The following is a 15095-nucleotide window of genomic DNA, read 5'->3' as shown; positions in this document are numbered from 1 at the left end:
TTTTTACAGCAAAGCATTCATTAACTTGATGAAAGGGTAAAATAAGGAGAAGTTTTTGGATAGAAATAGAAGAGAACTTGTTTGGTTTTTTTTTTTTTTCCCTTTTTTCATGTAAGAGAAAAGCTTTTACCATTGAGCAAGCTGAAGCTTGGGAAGGAGCAATGAAGGATTGTAGAGGCTTGCATTTTCTTGGCACTAAAAATGATTGGATTTTGAAGACTCTAGATTGAAGCATCGATTGAAGTAATCCAAAGACATCAAGTTGTAATCAGGAAACGTATTTGAAAGCTTTAATGTTGAGAATTATATAGCAGAATGACATAATCCAAGGGCATCGGATTTTTATCAGAAAATGCATTCGAGGGCTTTGATGTTGAGAATTATAAAGCACCATAGATTGTAATACCCACAAGGGACATAAAACATAAGTATACATGTATGTAAAAAACTAACATCATGAGTTTACAAATAGAGAAAGGATTAATCTATTCTAGATTAATAGTATATCATACGATAATGAGTTTTAATATATGACAATCAACAAAAAATTTATATTATAAATTTTGCATGTGTGTCATGGATTCGCTCGTATTAGTGTCTATTGTATAGGAAAGGATTGGCAAAGAAAAAAAGGGTTACACATGTTATTCCAATAAATAAAAGTCCCTATGGATTAGGTGCTTTGGAAGTACTTTTATGAGTTGGAATTGCATATTTGAATTTTTTTTTACTGTAGATGTATGTTTGACTTATTTTTTGAGTTTTCAAAGTGTGTCACAAATATCGCCCCTCCTCTGAATTTGACCCCACATCACCATTGCTTTCTCTCCTGTCACGTGTTTCCTCCTCTTCTTCCCATCACTTTCTCTTTTTCCCACCACTCTTCCCCTCACTCACTACTTCTTTCCTCCCTTCTTCTCTCTATATTCCCCCGTTTTCCTACACCCCCATTCCCCCTCCCGATTTGGTTGCTATCTAGTCCTGTGACAAGATCAAGATGGGGGACAAGAGAAAGGAAAAGGGAGAAATTAGATGGGAGAAGAGAAGTGAGGAGGAAAGAGGTGGTAAAGGAGGGAAAGAGTGGTGGACGAAAACAAAAGAGAAATAGGAGGTAGTGAGAGAGGGTGCGAGAGGTGAAAGAAGGAAGACGAGATGGTGGGGAAGACACCAGGAGGAAAGTGGAGGTGGTGGGAGGAGAAGAAATAAGAGGAGGAAAGAACGGGAAAGAGGAGGATGGAGGTTGGAGGTGGGGGTGCTTTTGTAAAGTACATTTGAAGTCTTTTTGAGATATTTTTAAGATGCATTACTATAGACTTGTATTTGAAAAGTTGGTTAATCTATACAGACCCGAGAAAAAATCCCTCTCTAGGATGAGAGCATCTCTCTCTAAGATGAGAGCGTGGCCTCCTCTTCAGTAGGAGTTAGGAAAACAACCCAGGAAACATAAACCCAATTCCCTCCGGCCCCTATCTCTGTAGTCATCAGTAGTTCATCCCATTCACAACCAAATCATCTCTTACTAAAATTTTTCCCTAAACTCTTTGATTTTAAAACCTTCTAATCTTTTATCATCTAGGCTTTGGATTTAGTGTGCAAACAACTAACTCTAAAATTTGGTTTCCCTTTTGCAGGTCGGTACAGTAGCAAACTCATCAGGTGAGGAGTTCGGAATACCATTAAATATCTCACCATAATCATGGCTGATGAACTTGTGGAAGTGTTTGATAGATTTGATCTGTCCAACAAAGAAAGCTCAGGAATTATCCTTGATGGTGTAGATGAGGATATAGGTAAGGAGAAATGTAGGAAAAGTCTCTTTGGTAGAATAATGGGAGAAAGAATTGCCAGTTTCACAGGAATGAAAAACTTTGTCAACCAAGTGTGGGGTTTTCTAAGGAACATGGTGGCAGTTGAACTAACGGGCAAATCTGTTTCAATCAACTTCTCCGATGTGATGGATATGGAAAAGGTGCTGAATGGAAGACCATACACAATTGACAACTAACTCCTTAACATCAAGTTGTGGGTAGAAGGCATAGATCGCCGAATAGAGGCGTTCCAATTGGCGCACATCTGGGTTCAACTATGGAACCTGCCAATACATCTGGGTTCAACTAGGGATAAAGATTGGTGGTATTTTTGAAGATTTGGAGGATATTATCATCCCAATGGGTGGCAACAAGGAAGGGAGACACATGAAGCTGAAAGTAGTGGTTAACACTGGTTGTCCCCTGTTAAGGGGAACCGTGGTGAAATTAAATGGGCAGAGCATCTGGGTGGATTTTAGGTATGAAAAGTGTCCGAATTTTTGCTATGGTTGCGGGTTAATTGGGCACAGTGACAAATCTTGCAGTCTCAAATCAGGGACAACCAGGGAAAATTCCAAACCTTAATATGGTGCATGGATGAGAACTCAGACCAAGGGAGCGTCCCCAAAAAAGAGAACAGAGTACCGGTCAGATGTTCCTAGAGATCCAAAAGAAACGATGAACCTTGCTACCCAGAGACTTCTGTTCGAAGGAGACTACATAATTAACCAGACAAAAGGTTTGGGCACCAATACACCTAACAATGGCGGACTGAAGGTAGTCAGACAAGAGCGGGAAGATGACACTGTCTTGTCAGGGAAAGAGAGGGAACGGAAGATCCAAAATCAATTTTCAAATTTGGGCAGGGCGGAAAACAAGTCAAGTAAGCCCACTTCTGAAAACACAAAAAAAATAAGAAGGGGGTAGGAGGGCTCAGGGGGAAGTCAAAGGTAACATAAGCCCAGGCCCAATTTGTAGCCTGGTCCCAAAAAGTTCCCATAACAAGGAGAATGTAAAATAGGACTCGGTGGAGCATATGGATATTTTGGATGAAACCAACGAGAAAGAAGGAGAAAACACCTCTCTTATGAACTCAGTCCTAGAGCCATTAGCAACAAACCAAGGAGTAATCAGACAACAACCTTAGGTCAAGGAAATGGGAAATAAAGGCAGAAAGCAGATCAAGGTAGCTAGGAAAGATGGCAAAGGGCAACAAGGACAGGTGGTTAGGATACCTCTCTCAGATATTGACATGAACAGTGAAATTCCAACTGCAACTGCAAAAAGGAGATTATCAGAGGAGGAGGAAGAGGACAACCACATGCAAATTTATGGGGTCATGGCTAAGAGATGTAAACGGAAACAAGAGTGCGATAGTATACCAGAATCTGAGGTCATAAAGGCCAGCCTAAATTGGTCTCCCAAGTTCACATGAAAGTTGCGGCGTGGAATTGTCGAGGTTCAGGGAACTCCTTGACTATTCCCTATCTTAAGGAGGTAATTCAACTCACTCTCCTAATATTATCTTTTTATGTGAAACAAAAAATCAAAAATTTTTTTTGAATGATTTTAAAAGGAAAATAGGATACGAGGAGGTGGTTTTAGTGGACCCTATTGGTAAAGCTGGAGGACTAGCAGTCTTTTGGAAAAATTCCACTAAGGTTGTTTATGTTTTATCTACCCCTTTTACCATTGAACTTCTTTGGAACGCTGACAATGAAGCTGGTAACTGGTGGTGCATTTTTGTTTATGCTAGTACTGACGATAAAATCAGGAAAAAGCAATGGAATATTTTGTGTAGTAGGAACAAAATCTGGGGTAATAATAAAATTATAATTGGGAACTTTAATGATATCACTTCTAACGAAAAGAAATGGGGGGGGCAGAGCACGCCCCAACTGGACCTTTTCTGACTTCAAAGATTTCATTAACAAAAATGAGTTGTTGGATATTGGTTTTGAGGACCTCCCATTGACTTGGAGTAACCTTTGGGAAGGGGAGGGCGAGATAAAACAGAGACTGGACAGAGCTCTTTCAAGTGTAGAATGGTGTGAAAAATTCAAAGATGCCACGGTGATTCATATTGAGACTGAAGCGTCTGATCACAATATCATCCTTTTGGAGACAGAGCCTAGCGTCAAGAAACCAAAAAGAAGATTTCATTTTGATCCCAGATGGCTCCAATACAGGGAAGTGGAAGGCCTAATCCAAGCGGCATGGGGTAAAAACCAAGTGGGGTCTAGGGGTTTTAGAATCAATAAGAAGATTACGCAATGCAGAATGACCCTTTCAGCTTGGAGCAGATCGCTGAATCTACACAGTAAGAAAGAAATTAAAAGGATCAAAGAGGAGATACAAGCTACAAAGACCAGGCATGGGAATAACAATAAAGAAGCCATTAAACTGCTTAGGAAGCTGCTTTCTGATGCCTATAAGCAAGAGAAACTTTTTTGGAACCAAAAGGCAAGAACCAAATGGCTTCAAAATGGGGACAAGAATACATCATATTTTCATGCTTGTGTGAGTGGCAGAAGGAAAAAGAACAGAATATCCAGACTTGAGAAGGAGCAGGGAGGGTGGTATACAACCGATGAGGAAATAGGGGAGAAAATTGCTCAATTCTACAACCAACTCTTCACATCTTCGAAGCCTTCAGAATTTGATGAGATATTAAATGGTAATCCTAGGACTATCACTGAACAGATGAATCTGCAACTTACCAGACCTGTAACTGAGAAGGAAATCAAAATTGCAGTGTTTTCCATGCACCCAAACAAATCCCCTGGCCCAGACGGTATGTCCCCTGTTTTCTTTCAAAGGTTTTGGAATATCATTAAAGTAGATGTAGTGGACACTATCCAAGGCTTCTTACACACTGGTTTCCTCTCTAAAGCTATCAATGAGACCTTGGTCACCCTTATTCCTAAAATAGACAATCCCCTCAATCTTGCTCACTTTAGGCCTATCAGTTTGTGTAATGTTTTATACAAAATCATTTCCAAGATTCTTGTGAACAGACTCAACCCTTTCTTAACTCTTGCATTAGTTACTCCCAAGCAGCTTTTGTTCCAAATAGGCAAATATTTGACAATGTCATAGTAGCTCACGAGTACATGCACTAGCTGAAGTCAAAAAGAGAGGGGAGGGATCGATACATGACTATTAAGTTTGATTTGTCCAAAGCCTATGATAGAATCAAATGGAAATTTCTTTATGCCATTCTCAGTAAAATGGGGTTTGCCATTTTGTGGATTAGATGGATGCATTCATGGCTGCCTTTCCTCTGTGTCTTACTCTTTCAATGTTAATGGTGTTAAGCGAGGGTATGTAAGTCCATCTAGAGGGATTAGGCAAGGAGATCCCCTTTCCCCGTACCTGTTTCTGCTCTGTGCTAAAGGGTTCTCTAACCTCCTAAATAATGCTGTTAGAAACAAACAAATCACAGGAGTCAAAATTGCAAGACAAAGCCCTTATGTTTCCCATCTATTTTTTGCTGACGATTCCCTTATTTTCTGTAAAGCTAATAGTGATGAAGCAGGACATATAAAAGAAATTTTGGAGTGCTATGGAAAAGTGTCTGGGCAACAAGTTAACATTAACAAATCAGCAGTCTTTTTCAGCAAAAATACAAACGGTAGAGAGAAGGAGGAGGTGCTGCAGAAGCTAGGAGGAATCCAACAAGTGTCACAAAGGAAGTACTTGGGCTTACCTTTAGTTGTTGGAAGGTCCAAAAACAGTGTGTTCAGGTTCATTAAAGAAAATATGTTGTCTAGGATCCAGAATTGAAAAGGTAAACTTCTGAGTAATGCAAGGAAAGAGGTTCTGCTCAAATCAGTAGCTCTTGCACTCCCATCCTATGCTATGTCAGTGTTCAGACTATCAAAGAGCCTGTACAAAGAGTTAAGCGGGATGATGGCCAGATTTTGGTGAGGAAATGATCAAGGGGAAAAAAGAATGCATTGAAAGAAATGGACTGATTTGGCGGATAGGAAAGAGAATGGTGGACTTGGGTTTAGGGACTTACTTTGCTTTAATGAAGCATTGCTAGCCAAACAAGTATGGCGGCTCCTTACTTGCCCCAACTTGTTGGTGAGTAAATTATGAAAAGCAAGTACTTTCCTAAATCTAATATTTTCGAGTCCAAAGTAAAGGCTAGAGCTTCTTGGATTTGGCAAAGTTTGCATAGTTCATTAGAGATGCTAGAAAATGGGGTATGGAAGCAAGTGGGGGATGGGACAACTGTGGAAATCTGGAAGGATAGATGGAGAGAATGCTCAAAGACTGGGAGAGTCTCCTCCCCAAAACCAAATGGCTGCCAACTGACCAAGGTTAGCAACTTGATTAAGGGAAAGCAATGGAACAAGGACATCATCCAAGCACTTTTCTCAAAGGAGGAAGCAGAGGCGGTCATGCTAATTCCTCTGAGTGTATTCCAAAAAAAAAGACAGATTCAAATGGAGATACACAGCAAATGGTTACTACTCCCCTAAATCTGGGTATGCTAGGGCCAAAGAGAGAATCAAGGAGATTAGAGAGACGAATAGGCCCCAAGTAAACTCCAGCACAAACAAAGAAAGATCTAAGGTCTGGAATCAACTGTGGAAACTGAACATCAAACACAAAATTAAACACTTCCTATGGAAATGTCTCCATTGCATCCTTCCAACTAATGAGGAAATTTTTAGAAGGACGGGCAAGGGAGATCCTCTTTGCAAGTACTGTGGGGAAGAACAAGAAACAACTGAACATGCTTTACTTCGGTGCAAGACTAGAGAGCTGGCATGGGCAACTTTTCCTATTTCATGGGACGGTATCAAAGATAATAAGTGGAACTTTTGGAAATGGTGGGAACAAATGCAGGAAGCCAGATCAAGGAAAGATGGACTAATTACTTAGAATATTGGCAAAAAAAAAAGAAAAATCGAATACTTATTATTCAGACAAGAGTGTGGTATCAATCTATTGGTGCCGGGTTGACACAATCTATTGGTGCCGGGCTGACACAGCCCGGCACCTGACACAAATTTTTTTTTTAAAAAAAGATGACAGGCTGCCGGCTGCAAAAGTTTTTCTTTGACTGGTTGCCGGCTCTGTAGCCCGGCAACCAGTCTACAAAAAGTTAAAAAAAAAAAGAAGAAGCCTGACTCATATTCATTAGTCAACAAAAAAGGAAAAGACTGGCAAAATCATATTCATTGGCTGGCGGACTCATATTCATGACTTGTTCTCTTCGTCACCGATACAGAAATTAAGCAATTTTCACCAAAATGAACAGCATGAAGATGTTGCTTTTTGAAAAAAAAAAAAAGAAGCTGCACATTAGACACATAAGTCTTTGTTTCAGTTTTTCCACACTTCCATTTTTCATTATTTTTTTTTGGTCACATGATAGAGGGGACTGACCTCAATATTTATTTTATTCTTTTCTTCTGTTATGAGGAAAGGATGAAGTTTCCAACTCTCATCCATTAACACCCTATGCTGCTTCATATATATCAAGCTTTCATAGTTGTGTTTATAAGAGAGGGAAGGGAGAATTAGAACGTTAATCCATGATCAAGAATTTAAATGAACAAATCGGTTGTCAATAAAAAAAAATGTTTCTAAAAGGGAGGAAAAAAAAAAGAAAGAAAGAAAGAAAAGAAATTAGTTTACTCAAAGAAAATTTCATGAATTTCACCCCTAACCCTGATTAAACTGAAACATCCATCTGAAATAACATGTCGGACTGAACTTTTTGGCTATCTAATTAAGTGCTCTCTTTTTCTTTCTTTTTTTTTCCTTCTGGCAATATATTAAGAACTTAATTATAATGTAATAGTTCTAAGTATATTAATTACTACTACTATATACTTATTGTGTTATATTTTGTAGCAAAGCAAAAAGATTGTGAGACTCTCTGGTGTATTTGCACGGGATAAGTCAGAATTGAGAAGGCAGCAAGCAGAAGCAGAAGAAGGCAGTCAGGGAGTGATAAATCATAAATGATAATTAGCTGCTTAGCTGAAAATGGATGGCTTGTTTTCGCTGGTAAATTTCTTCACACGCCAGACTTGCTCCCCTTGGAAACTTAATTATCATACAAATACCACTACTACTAGCTGGCTACTAGAGTAAATTTTCACCAGACTAGAGTCTGCTCCTAAACACACGTTTCCTGAGATTCCGCCAGCCTTTTCCTTTTTTGTCGACTTATGAATATGAGTCAGGCCTTTTTTTTTTTTTTTTTTTTTTACTTTTTGCAAACTGGTTGTCAGCTCGGCAGCCTATCATCTTTTAAAAAAAAAATCTGTGTCAGGTGCCGGGCTGTAAATTGATACCACACCCCTGTCAGAACCCTAAACGTCCGAATTTTCTTTTTTTTTTTGTCAATATTCTAAGTAATTAGCCGGAAAGATGGGACTAAACACATTGAGATCACAACTAACTTCTTTTGGCAAATCTGGAAGGCAAGAAATGAGTGGAACTTTAACCAGGCACTGAAAGAGGGGCACCAGGTATCCAAAAAAGCAATGGAGGAGTGGATGGAATATGATGAGGCAGGAAGAAATGCTAAGATGGCCAATGAAGAGTCTTCCCAGCGAGAAAACAGACATCGCATGTTAGTTGGACTGATGGAACAACATAGCTCTATTATGTACACGAATGCAGGAATGAACCAGAACAAAGCGAAAGCAAGAGTGGGGATTATTGCTAAAGCTAACAATGGTAGGATTTTTGCAACATGGTCCATCTCACATCCAGGAGCCAAAGATGCAGCAGAAATGGAGGCTATTGCCATTCGAACAGCCTTGAGCAAAGCCATAGAGGAAAACATGACGTCCTTATCAATTCTCTCTGATTGCAAAACTATTGTGGATAGAATCAATATAGGATGTCAAGGCCTAACCTCTCTGGATATGCTAATTGAAGACATCAGGCAACTGAGTCGATCCTTTTGGAAATGCTTCTTCTTTCACATTAGGAGAGAAATGAACCTGTGTAGCCATGGGTTAGCTAAGTTAGCAATTAACTTGTTACAAGAAACTAGGTGGCAGCAATCCTTCCCTGTGTGGCTTAATAGAGAGGCCCACAATGACTTCCTAGCAGTTGCCAGTCTTTTGTAAATCTGCTGTGCTGACTAATCTGTAATCCATTACATATATATAGAAGTTGACATTTGACAAAAAATATATATATATCCCTCAAGTATAATAAAAAGAGAGTGGTGGTCACTGTAGCATCTCTCTTTTTGACAAGTGGCTTGCTACTTGTTTGACACTTGGCTGAATTTTTTTTGTTGAGGGCAACAATGAAACAAAGCATATAAGAAAGCAACAGATGTAATAGAACCAATGGGACCCATTTCCATTTCATTTCAGACACTTCAGCCGAACATGGATTTTTTTTATTAAGGGCAACAATGGAACAAAGCATATAAGAAAGCAACGGATGTAATAGAACCAATGGGACCCATTTCCATTTCATTTCAGACACTTCAGCCGAACACTTTAGACAACCGGCCCATTTCATTTCAAATACTTCAGACGAACACTTCAGACAAGAAACCAGCATTTCATCTTTTCTTCTTCTTCGGGTGAGAGTACCAGCAAAGTACTCTTCCTTTCGTGTAGCAGAGATGGCTCCTTCACATGCTTATTGTACTTGGAAGCATGGAAGGCCTGAAATGCCTCAGAGATTAGGTGTCTTCTTTTTCCCCAAAATTCAGGGAATTTTCCCCACAAAAGTGGCCAGCCGTTTGATTTCTTTCATTTGTATTGGAATTGGTTTTGCAGCCATCCAATTTTCCCATGAACTCCGTAATTCTAAATCATATTTTCAGGGATTTGATGTGATAGACATTAAGTGAGTAGTAATTTAGGTTTTTAGGTTTTGAAAAGCAAAAGAAAGGGAAGTGCCCATATAAAGGGTGTATTTCTTTCTCTGAAGACCTTGCGTTTGGAAGGGAGCTTCTTCTGCCTCTAACTTTGGTAAGGGTCCTTTTCATTTGTAATACTTCAAACGATTTTTTTTGCTCCTGTAATTCAATCTAATACTTCACTTGATCAGGTTTTTTCTTCTTTTCTTTTTCCTATTTAATTTGCATTGCTTGCATTCTTTTTTGTTCCTTTTGCAGTTGTGTTTGGGTTAGCTGTTCAATTAGCTTTTTGAGTTTTCATTTTTGGCCAATTTAGAAGCTTAGATATCTTGATTATCGGTTTCGTTTAGATAAACTTCACTTCTTGCCATTGATATCAACCTCTTGACTTTATTTAAGACATTGGAATTGATACTTTTATTTTTTTCTGAAAAAAAAAGATGTTGCTTTTTCAATATTTTTGTTGGCAAATTTTCGTTCCCTTTCAAGAAATTTTTTGTAAATCAAATTTTGGTAGGTTATGGTGCAAAAACTACATATATCATGAATAAAAAATACTACTGCAAAAACTACAGTCACTTAAGATTATGATCCATGAAGAACCTGTATACTTAATTATTTTCCATTGCACTTTTTCTTTGGCCTCTCCTTAAAAAACAGATTTATCAGTCTGCTTATTAATTAAATAAACATCCATGTAGAAGCCATGTATTATAGCAACCTAGGAAACAGCTGCAACTTTAGCCATATACAGGGATATAGGAGACCATGGCCACGTTGACTTCCTATCAACAATAAAGACTAAAATTGTCACTAAGAATATGTTAATGGTTCATAAATGCCCTGACCTCAGAGTCTCTAAATCTGCAAACTATCACTTCTACCACAGATAGACATGTCTTCATAACCTTATAGGATCAAGTTTTTTTTTTTCTGGTTTTCACCATTATATAACAATTTTAGTAAATAGCTTATCTAGACAATGTTTTAGGCTCAGATCATTTGACTATGTTTTCACTAGCAATAAAACTTAACATAATAGTAAACGGATCAATAATGAGAGTTATAAGACCATTATTTATTAATTTGGTTGATTTTATTCACACAATGTACTTACTTTATTTGAAAACATATTTTTATACTTCTAGATCATAACTAAACAATAATTTTTATGGAGTTATGAAAATGGTGTCTAGCACTGCTACTATAATTCTTCAATTTTCTTTTTCATTGTGAATCTTTATTCTTCCTTTTCTTATACTGATTTTGCTTCTTTTTTTTTTTGTCTATGCTTATAAAATGTCAAATATCTTAGTTTTGATGAAACTTTAAATCCAAATCATCAGGGACAGTATGAGGATTTTTTGAATTCTCTTTCCCCAAGTGGACTTCCACCTCATAGGCTGATCTTGAAGGTTAATGCACCAATAATCTTGCTTAGAAATTTAGATCCCACTGAAGGCCTTTGTAATGGGACAAGATTAATATGCAGGAATTTGAGCCGAAATGTTATTCATGCTCAAATAGTTGTAAGTGATTTTGCTGGAAAAGATGTTTTCATCCATAGAATTCCATTAGAACCTGCCACTGATGAGCAATACCCTGTCCCATATAAGAGAACTCAGTTTCCAATCTGTTTGTGCTTTGCAATGACAATTAACAAACCTCAAGGACAAACATTAAATTTTGTAGGTATTTATTTAAGAGAACCTGTGTTCTCTCATGGCCAGCTTTATGTGGCGTTATCACGTGCAAGAACAGCTTCACAAGTCAAGTTACTCATTAAGCCTCCATTTTGTGATAAATCTAGAATAAATCAGACAAAAAATATTGTATATAGAGAAGTTTTTGAAGCTTCTCAATTAGCTGTCAAGTAAATGAACATTCTTCTGCTATTTCTTCAATTTTTAATTAATCCTATCATAATTGTAGTCTATATTTAAAATTAAACTCATCTGTTTGTACCATTTATAGATAAGCATGGCAAGACGCTACCTTCCAGTGAATGAGGTCGTTGAGGGAGTAAAAGCATGGACAGTACTGGCTCAGGTTGTTGAGAGAGGACATGTTTAGTTGAGTCGAGGAGCAAGGCCTGTGAACTACCGCCGCTTCCTCCTTACAGATTCTGAGGTAACCAAAAAAATAAAGATATTCCTTTAATTTTTGTATATGTCTTTGACTATTTTACAAATTTATAGCTATTCTTCTTTATGATGCAACAGGGAACAAAGGTTTCAGCAGTCATCTATGGCAGTGATATCCGTTTTTTGCTGGCATGCTGATGCCATTTAGCAAATACTATATCTCCAGTGCAGCTTTTCGAAAAGCAGAATCGAGGTATAAGGTCAGTGACTACCCATATTCTTGGGTAATCCATAACAGAGCGTTGGTTGAGGAGTATGTGGAGCAGGTTCTGCCGGTTATTCCATGTCACTTTGAGCTCACAGTATTTGCAAACTGATTCAAATTTGCTGACACAGAAAATTTGCAAAGTAAGTTCATGCTTTATCTTAGATAATTTCAATGTATTCCTCATGTTATCTTCAGCTTATCTTTAGATTGAAATATTCTTTTCAATAATAGATATTCAGGGTATTGTCGTGCATGCTTTTCCTACAAGGGAATAGGGTCTTGATTCAATGACTAGAGACTTGGTTGTTATTAATCAAGAGTAAGCCAACTGGAACAAAAGAATATACTTTCAATTTACTAAATAAATTTATTACATTCTTTAATTTTTATCATATTTATTGCTTTTTTAGAAAAATGCCAATGCTCCTTACTCTGTGGAACGAATTTGAAGCAAATGAAGGAGCACAGCTGGCAAACACTATCGCAAACAACAACATCATCATAGTTATGAGAGTCAAAGTAACTACTTTTAACTGTAAGTTACAGCTCCCATTGCTCAATAAATTATTACTCCTTTGCCTACCATATTTCAACTTTAATGAGCTAAGTAAATACTATTTTGTTAGATCTATCTCTAACAACAAGGCTTGCAAGTTGTCTGTTGGTGAATCCACCAACTTCTCAAGCTACTGTATTAAGGCAATGGTAAGCATATCATGTTTTATAATTATACATAAGAACTGGAAAATATAACATGTCATATTTATGTTCACAGGTATGATCAGAATCGGCAGCAAATTGCACAACTAATTGAGGAGGGTAGTTACAAAGACTCAACCAAATTGCTGCCTCCGCCCAAAAATAATGATATCATTAGTATTGAGAACGCTGTGAGCATGCTGAAAAATGTAAATACGGTCATATCACCAACTGATTTGTACTATTTTCTTACCTTTTACATTAGTGAAAAATGAATTACTTAACTTTGCATCTAATACAATATGAACTATAGGTCAAGACTGCCTGGATACGAGGAAATACTTCTTTTGCAGCTGAGCAGCGATCTTTCTGGTATGCTGCATGTAGTAACTGTCAAAAGGCTGTAGATGCTAATTTTGAATGGATCATCAGATGTCCATCTTGCAGAGAAGAAAGTGCTGTTGAAGCTAGGTAAACAAGGCATGCAATTTTACAATTGTGCTCTTAACAATAATTCTGTTTTATTTCATTGTTTAACCATTATTCACTGCTATCATATACCAGATGCCGTATTGAAATTATCATTGATGATGGAACAAGTTCAATATATGCAGTAGTGTTTGGTACAGATGCTGAAAAACTCATACCATTCACAGCAGTACAACTAAGTGAAGTTGATGAACATGTAAGATGCTGAAAAACTCATACCATTGACATGCAATATCTCTATTTTCTTTTGTCTATGGTTGCATTGATTGGCCTGCAAATCTGGTAATGTCCCTCTGGTTATTTTGCTATTCTTTCCAAGGAAAGGACTCAATCACAGTTAACAAACAAAATTCCTAACTAGAACTAGCTAAAAGTTTCTTTTAGCCAGCATTAAGATTGCAACAATCTTTTAATTATCTGGTATAACTGAATTCTTAAGTAGCATGTTGAATTTTAGCAAAGAAAAATGAGTTTTAGTTGAGGAAAATTCTGTTTAATAACTCATTAGCTGTTGGAAAGAAAAAAAAATAGTAGGAACCGACAGAGAAAGCTGAAGCTGCAGCTTGTTATCAATGTTTCTTTGGAAAATAATGTTAGCAAATGCATGCAATATGTTTATCTCAAGTGTTATAAGATGTTTGGCTGAAAACTTGTGAAAAGTTGGAAATTTGGCCTGGAATGTTAAAGGAAAGTCGCTGGAACTTCCCAGCTCATGTCACCTTCAATCTATGTTACTATTAAGCTTTCTTCTGAAATTGCATCATGTTTACATTTTCTGGCAGTCTATAAAATTTCTGAAAATACAGGGTATTGAGCCTGTTTTTTTGTTTATTTGCAAAATATAGGGTGTTGAGGTTTTTTCTGAAATTGCATCTGCAATTGATAACCGTGAAGTCCTATGCTTTGTCCGCCATTTTGACTCGGATTATCAAAGGCAGAAAGATGACAAGTATAGCATTATCAAAATATACACTGCTGAAGAATTGGCTGAAATCAACCTGGCAATCACGCGCACAGTTGTCTCTAATCCTGTGGAAGAGCCTGTTCCAACTGCTCCAACCATAACTGAGAAGCCGACCAGCACCATTGAACATGTTGACTTAACTGCTCGCTCCACTGTTACTAACCAACTTGCCACTGAAGGGCAATTCTTCAGCCCAACAACAAAAATGATCCTAGATTCAATTGGGCGCAAGTCTGATAATGCAGATAAGCCAGCCTCTTCAAACATTGCTGCAAAAAGAAGCTTAACTTTTGAAACTCCACCTTCTGCTGAGAAGACAACCATTGAAACTGTTCCCTCAATTGCTGGAAAAAATGGTTCTGAAGACAAGAAGCCTGGATCTTCAAAATCTGCTCATATGAGCCCTCTCAAGAAGCAACGTGAATCTGCAAAATGAAGCAGTCACACAGCTTCATGTCCTCTTTTGTTCATCTTTTTGTTGTTCATCCTTTTGTTCATCATGGATGCTACTGAACTTTTAGCATGCTATCTTTTGCCATCATATTAGAATCCATTAACATTCTCGCTATGACTAGAAGTTAATGAATCCTAATATATGATATTATGTAACTATTAGCATGCATTATGTATCTCTACTTGGGACTTAATTGTACTGGAAGGTGTGCAACTGCTACTGAAATTGTTGACAGCTATCTATGAATGGTAATTATGATATTATGTACCTATTTTGCAACTAGAATTGTTATATATTCTTTTCCAATGATCAGCATTTTTACGAGGGCCAAGGCTGTGCCTTGCACAGCCTGGTTCCTCTAGTATATATATATATATATACAGACCTAAGCATATTACACTCTTAAAACTTGACAAGTGGCTTAAGATTAACCCTCTTTGAAAGTACTCTAACCTGTGATAGGCTAGGCAG

The 15095-nt window shown here is 37.6% G+C and overlaps 2 protein-coding genes across 3 annotated transcripts; both read left to right on the top strand.

Moving 5' to 3' along the window:
- The first annotated feature begins 3656 nt into the window (after nucleotides 1-3656).
- On the top strand, nucleotides 3657-5746 carry LOC140016922 (uncharacterized). Its single transcript, XM_072071177.1, has 3 exons — nucleotides 3657-4602; nucleotides 5329-5554; nucleotides 5677-5746. The coding sequence occupies exons 1-3, from the start codon at nucleotides 3657-3659 to the stop codon at nucleotides 5744-5746; spliced, it is 1242 nt and encodes a 413-aa protein (XP_071927278.1).
- A 3499-nt stretch (nucleotides 5747-9245) lies between these two features.
- On the top strand, nucleotides 9246-14891 carry LOC140009657 (replication protein A 70 kDa DNA-binding subunit B-like). 2 transcript variants are annotated; one of them, XM_072055798.1, is made up of 10 exons: nucleotides 9246-9778; nucleotides 11641-11796; nucleotides 11889-12158; nucleotides 12250-12337; nucleotides 12429-12553; nucleotides 12645-12723; nucleotides 12794-12926; nucleotides 13031-13188; nucleotides 13282-13402; nucleotides 14052-14891. In XM_072055798.1, exons 4-10 carry the CDS (start codon nucleotides 12306-12308, stop codon nucleotides 14604-14606), a joined length of 1203 nt encoding a protein of 400 aa, XP_071911899.1. In that variant the 5' UTR covers nucleotides 9246-9778; nucleotides 11641-11796; nucleotides 11889-12158; nucleotides 12250-12305; the 3' UTR covers nucleotides 14607-14891. The 2 variants fall into 2 exon arrangements, with proteins under 2 accessions (XP_071911899.1, XP_071911901.1); XM_072055800.1 differs by lacking the exon at nucleotides 12250-12337.
- The last annotated feature ends 204 nt before the right edge of the window (nucleotides 14892-15095 follow it).

The sequence above is a fragment of the Coffea arabica genome, chromosome 1e, assembly GCF_036785885.1.
Source record: "Coffea arabica cultivar ET-39 chromosome 1e, Coffea Arabica ET-39 HiFi, whole genome shotgun sequence".
NCBI lineage: Eukaryota > Viridiplantae > Streptophyta > Magnoliopsida > Gentianales > Rubiaceae > Coffea > Coffea arabica.
This window is presented reverse-complemented; position numbering and strand designations above follow the sequence as displayed.